This window comes from Xiphophorus maculatus, chromosome 4 (assembly GCF_002775205.1).
Source record: "Xiphophorus maculatus strain JP 163 A chromosome 4, X_maculatus-5.0-male, whole genome shotgun sequence".
Lineage (NCBI taxonomy): Eukaryota > Metazoa > Chordata > Actinopteri > Cyprinodontiformes > Poeciliidae > Xiphophorus > Xiphophorus maculatus.
In genome coordinates this window covers 4,236,504-4,242,916 of record NC_036446.1, presented here as the reverse complement: position 1 = coordinate 4,242,916, position 6,413 = coordinate 4,236,504, and the positions used below count along the sequence as shown (strand labels likewise).

At 34.0% G+C, this 6,413-nt stretch overlaps 1 protein-coding gene across 1 annotated transcript; it reads right to left on the bottom strand.

Moving 5' to 3' along the window:
* Positions 1-426: 426 nt before the first annotated feature.
* htatip2 (HIV-1 Tat interactive protein 2) lies at positions 427-6,256 on the bottom strand. The gene is made up of 7 exons (XM_005807515.3): positions 5,896-6,256; positions 4,005-4,194; positions 3,800-3,907; positions 2,923-3,060; positions 1,980-2,041; positions 1,526-1,755; positions 427-789 (listed from the first exon to the last, which is right to left on the bottom strand). Exons 1-6 carry the CDS (start codon positions 6,009-6,011, stop codon positions 1,539-1,541), a joined length of 831 nt encoding a protein of 276 aa, XP_005807572.1. The 5' UTR covers positions 6,012-6,256; the 3' UTR covers positions 427-789; positions 1,526-1,538.
* Positions 6,257-6,413: the final 157 nt, after the last annotated feature.

The window sequence follows — 6,413 nt, the reverse complement described above, 5'->3', positions numbered from 1 at the left end:
AATGCAACAACTAATTTGCTTAACTCGTGTAATCTTTGCCGTTTTAATGGGCCAACTTACGGAGTACGGGTCCTGATACAGCAAATGAATTTAGAGCTACAAAATATGCAGCCATTTTCAGTCACAAGAGGGCGACGTTGCATCATCGACAAATATGAAAACTATGTCAATTACTTAAAAAATACATCAGTCAAAGAAGTAGAATAATTAGATCGTCCAGTATAAAGACAGGAACATCTTTTTAATATTTTCATAATAACTAGTTTGCATTATATTATGAATATTTATCCTTTGGTGCAGAGAATGTGAAACTAAGTTGTCATTCATCACCTGAAAATTGATTTCAAGATCTTTTTCTTGCATGAGGTGCATGAGTAAAAGAAAATATTGCAATAATCACAAATGTCTAATATGGCACAGGCAAAAAACGCTTATAAATGTGAAAATATTTTATTGATTTTTAAACACACACTTAAATACGTAGCATCATTTACTGAATATGTTTGCAGCACATGTATGGACATTCTGTGCATAAAATGTCAACATAATCAGTTTAAGGCGGTGGTTTAGTGTGGTTAGAGCACAAATGAAAAGCCCAAACAGTTTGGCATATTCCCCTGATTTAAACATCACAATACAACACAAAACGATAAACTTTACTTTATGCACAAGTCATTCTTTAAATGGAATTAGGAATAAATATAAGAATATCTGTTTTCAAGTACTTCAAAAATATCTTGGTGAGGCTCTTGCAGAATGTGGTCATATATGTACAGCAGCCACAATGACCTGAAAATACAAAAAATAGTTTTAGCAAGTTAGTTTTAAATTAAGTGCTTGGTGTAATGTACTCGTTTCACGGTTAACATTTACCAATATTCATTGATCAATTAAGATAATCCAAACTAAAAGCTGTGAAGAAAAGCTTTGCAAGAAAATTGAACAAGTGATAGTAGATCCAGTTTCACCCAAAAATTATTCATTTTTCCTGACAGAATTAGATTCAAGGTAATTTTTTAGTCAGAGTTCAGACTTAAATTAGAATAATTAAATAATCAATCAGTGGAAAAATGTAAAACACTGCTCAGTAATTCTAAGAAGGATTTGATTACTGTAATGCCAATAGAGCAATAATTTAATATAAAATTTGTAAATTTGAAAATAGATTTTTCCCTTTTTAATGATTCATCTAATCTAGTTGTGGATGTCTGTTTACTATCAAAAATCAACTAATTGGTTGAATTAAAACCTTTTCAAATCTGCCAAGGATGTGAATAATTTAGATTTTTATTCCTATAAGTGTTCCTACAAATTTGTGTGATGTACTGTCTTAAACAGCACCCTGTCTGTTAACATGTCTGACTTCCAGAAATATTGCTAATTTTTCTAGGGAAACAAATTAGCAATATGTCTAATTTTGCTAATTAGAAAATTAGCTAAATTAATTTAGCTAATTTTAAGGTGCATGAATAAAAGAAAATATTATATTGGACAAATAAAATAGCAGTTTTTCATCATTTTGTACCTTCCATGCCCATTTATTTCCCATTCACTTTTCCAAGACTGGCAATGTCCTTGTTCTCCAGGATCTCTGCCTGCTGCTCCGGCTGCAGCAGAGTGTTGGACACCATCGCTTTCGCCACCGCTTGGATTGAGATGGACATGGAGTTGGAGCAAACGGCAGAGAAGGCGCTGAAGAACTTCCTGGCGAGCCACTCTCCGGGTCGACTCTCCTGTCTGTCGACTAACAGAACCCTATTGGAATAAAATGGTACAGTCCAGAGACGCTTTTGGTTTAGTCAGTTTAATTCTCAGCGGAGTCATAACTGTAGGACAAATGTTAAATCAGTGGCCATTTTATTGCAATTTTTCACATAATACAGCCTTTAATTTAAATACAGTTTTCTTCCTTTAAATCAGGAATGTCCAAAGGGTGGCCTAGTTTTACGTCTATTCTCTTAAAAAATGGGATCACTTACCCTGGTCTGTAAATGGCTAATCTGTCAAAACCCAAAGCCTCAATTTCAGCTTCAACTTGGCCCTGGAAAAAAAAACATCCATACCATCAGATCTCTTACTGACTGTTTGACCTGAAAGAAACATGCTCAGAAAAAGAGATTTCAATATGTTACCAGTGAGGAAAAAATACATTTTTGATCTAGTTTCTACAGGAGTTTAAGTCAATAATTCCTTAATATTGATGAAAAGTACTAGTTCCTTTGTCAAATAATTTCACTTAAAACAAGACATTTATAGTGAATGTCTTACATAACATTAGTTTATAATACTAGTGCAAATATCTTAGCAAATATCTTTTCCATAGAAACTAGACCAAAAATACTTGGTAACATTTTGTGTTTTTGCAGTGTAGATTATTTTTTAACACGGTACACTTTAAATAAGACAAAACTAACTTACAAGTAACTTTTCAGCAAAATATGTTGGCTTATTTTAAGTAAGTAATTTCTTAATTTGATGAAAACATTCTTGTACCACAGGAAGATTATTTTACTTATAGTAAGACAATTTCCCCATGTTACAAGTGAAATAATCTGCCAATAGAACTAATATATTTTAATCAATATTAAGGAATTATTGACTTTAAGCAATCTATTATGTTTTTTCAGAAAAGTTATTTAGTCAGTTGTGTCATATTTAAAGTGTACTAAAATATTTGCACGATAAACTAGACAAAATTAAATGATAAGATTTTGTGTTTTTGCAGTGTAACTACAAATTTTTCATCAACATTACAAAATGACTGACTTAAAACAAACTCCTATATCTTGCTGAAAAGTTACTTATGTTACATTTGCCTTTATTTCAGGTGGACTAAGATATTGGCACTAGAAACTAGACCAAAATACTCTTTAGATTTTGTGTTTTTGCAGTGAAGTAGTACAATAAAAGCTAATGACTGACCTTGACTTTGAGGTAGAGGAAGCTACTTTTTTTATCGGCTCCTCTGGAGGACTCCAGGTGAAACTGTGAGCAGCCTCCAGCCTTGGCGAGCTCTGCAGATTTCAGAACGTAGTCATGATCAACTCTGACGAATCCGTCCTAAAAACCAGAAATAATAACAGGAGATAAGGATTCAATTTGCCTTTTATACTTTAATCATTTGGAAATTACTGACACCATTTACCTGGTGTCACAAATTAGCATCATACCTAAATTTATGCTAATCGTAGATACAATGTTCAAACTAATCATCTTTAACATCTGACTAACAACAAAAAATAATAATTTTTCATACAATAGGGTTGAACTTTATGATGTCTAGCTCAATATTTTCACATAGGCTAGCTAACTCAGCCACGCTTGAGAGGCAATGTCAACCAACCCTAAAATAAATGTTGATGCTTAGTCATTGCCAGTGTTGGGTAGTAACTAGCTATACTTACTCAATTACACATATATTGTTATATTTACATTTATTTACGTTATTATACTTACATTTGTTACCATTATGAATTATTGCCATGTTTGTCCCTAAAATACCAAAATTTACACTTAACTTTATGTTTTGGTCAATCTGATGATGTAATTTTAAAATATTCAATGATTGATAATTTGATCAGCTACTCACTACTTGAGTAGACGTTTTGTCAAATACTTTGTTTACTCTTAAGTAATTTCTTGCTACTTTTTACTTATTCTTGAGTAAAAGCAAGTTGAAGTGATGCTACTCTTACTTGAGTACAATTTTTGGGTACTCTGGTCATTGCTACTGTTTCAACAATGTTGAAATTTGATTTAAATTACAGCTTATCACCCACTTTATATAACATTTACTTACAGCCCCTGCTTTTGCTCTGGTTGTTCCCAGGCAGCAGTAGCCCACATCATGGCCCTTGAAAGCAGCAGCATAATCATCGAGTTTTTCAAAATCAACCACTTCCTGTATCTGTAGGCATAAATGATAAAAAGGCATAAATAAAAAAAGTCTCAAGCAGAACATAAAGGGTTATGCTATAGTGTAAAAACTGCATCTGGACACCAACCAGGTTTTCATACGCTTTATCTTCAAAGCTCAGCTGTCTTCGTCCAATGAGGGTTATTTTGGAGAAAATGTTTCTCTCTAGCAGCTCTTGAAGCAACACTTTCCCAGTTTCCCCCGAAGCTCCCAGGATAAAACAGCTCTTGTTCTGACCCCTGAACTTCTCTTCCAGGGTCTTCGTGTCCTCAGCCATGCTGGGAGTCAGATGGAAATGAGGCAGAAGGGTTATCACTTATCTAGAACAGGCGATGAAGTGCCAAACGCAAAATAATTTTAACATGTTTCAAATAGAGCTGGACAATTTTGATTAAAAATAATATGTTTCTTCTCAGTCGATATTGATCATTTTTGTTTTAAATATCTGAAATAACGCCAAATTGGTAGCATAAAGTTTCCTGTTTTATCCGTATTTTAACTCCACACTTGTTTTTTTTTTAAACAGTTAGGAGGTGGCAAAACCTTAAGCTACTGCTTTACAAGTTACTTAAGTTGTTGCTAGGTAACCAGGGTGTTGCTAAGTAACCAGTGAGTGAGCGAGTGAGTGAGAGAGAGAGAGAGGATCTCAGCCACTTTGCTTAGCTAGCAGTGAGAGGTTGAGCAGCTAAAGCTTATCTCTGCCTACATCTCCCAGAATGCTGTGCGGTTGTCGATAATAGCTGTGAATGTTCTATATGTTGATAATCAATCAGATGTATTATCTATTGACATTTATCATGTTTCTACTGTAAATTAAATTATGGATTTATTGTGACCAACATTTTTAAAGAAAATCCAACAGAATATGGCTACTTTCTAATAGATTTCTTTCTATATGTATTTTATATTTACTCCTGGACCAGGATGATACAGGACACAAAGCAGAATATGATTATCATTCCAATTTTTGATAACTAATTAGCAGTAAATAAATAGTAAATTATTCTGAAGTATGTGGTTTAACTATAGATAGATAGATAGATAGATAGATAGATAGATAGATAGATAGATAGATAGATAGCATTTATTGTCATTGAACAGAATTCAACGAAATTTCCATTGCAGCTCCCGTGCAAAAGGTCAAATATATACAGTATAAATAAGCAAACACACAATAATAATAATAACAGTATATACAACTAAATTAACTAAAGGCACTCAACCACACCAAAGAAGTAGCAGCAGGTCCAATTATGGCAAAGTACAGATAATGTGACAGTGCTATGGCATTGGTCCAACTATGGTCCAATTTAACTGTCTGCTTTTTAGACCAATAATGGTTTAAATGTGCCTGAAATATAATGTCAGTACAAACACAAGGAGGAGAAATGATTGACAAATGGTGAATTAGTGACAGTAAAAGATCATTGTTAACACAACTACTATAAAACTAGTTGTGAATAAATATTCTTCTCTACATCAGCAGAGCTAATACTTTTAATTTCTGTGTTATTCTAAATGACAAATCTGTGCAATTTTATATTTATTTCTCACAAACCTTTAAGCAAATTCAAAAGTAGGTTTAAGAAATGCACCAAATAACCACATTTTAACAGAGAATCTTGGTATCATACATTAAAATATAAATGTATTTTAATGCTCTGTTAAATAAAAGCATTTGTTTTATTTACTACCACGCCAAAATGTTTTGATCTCTCTATTGGTATTAGAAGCTTATCAGGGCCCCCTGCTGGTCTGGAGGCAGTACTAGTACGCATATACCTTCGGCCAGCTCTGCCTTTTGCTAAGGAAGCGTGACCAAGATAACGAGTACAAAGATCCTGGATTGTTTTATTTACCCCGATCTGTATGCCAGGTGTCTTTAACTCATCTAAACAGGTGAACCAAGAGGCAAATATGTCGGTTCTTGTGTTCATTAAAGCAAAACGAATATAAAAGAAATCGCGTCTTTTATTTACCTGCTATATTTGCTTGGAGAAGTGTCGTCGAAATAATAAAGCACCGCTGCAACGATGGCAACAGTGACGGTTAAAATCCAAGTCGCTTTCCCCAGGGTGGAGCAGAGGAGTTTCATAACAGAAACGAGAGATGGTCAGACACTTCCTGGTTGCTTCATATTTACAAGCAGCGCCGTCTTCCTGCTCCCACTGCTTCCTGAAGAGCAGTGGGAAAAATAAAAATCCTCAAAAGCTCTTACATCGGACTGCACGGGTTAAAAAATGTATTTCTGAAACCGTAAATAAATAGGAAAGACGAAAATTACTGGATTTGGGGCTGCTGCAATCACCAACCAAAGATAACGCACTGTAGATGACGCATGCGCACTGGAATCTGGACGGTTTGACGCTCAAAGTGAGATATCATGTTTTTGACCAAAGTTTATGATCCCAGTTTAAAACAGAGAAATTCATCTTAATACATGGGAAAGCATCAGTGAAGTAAATTATATACTAACAAGTTCACGTCATAATTCACT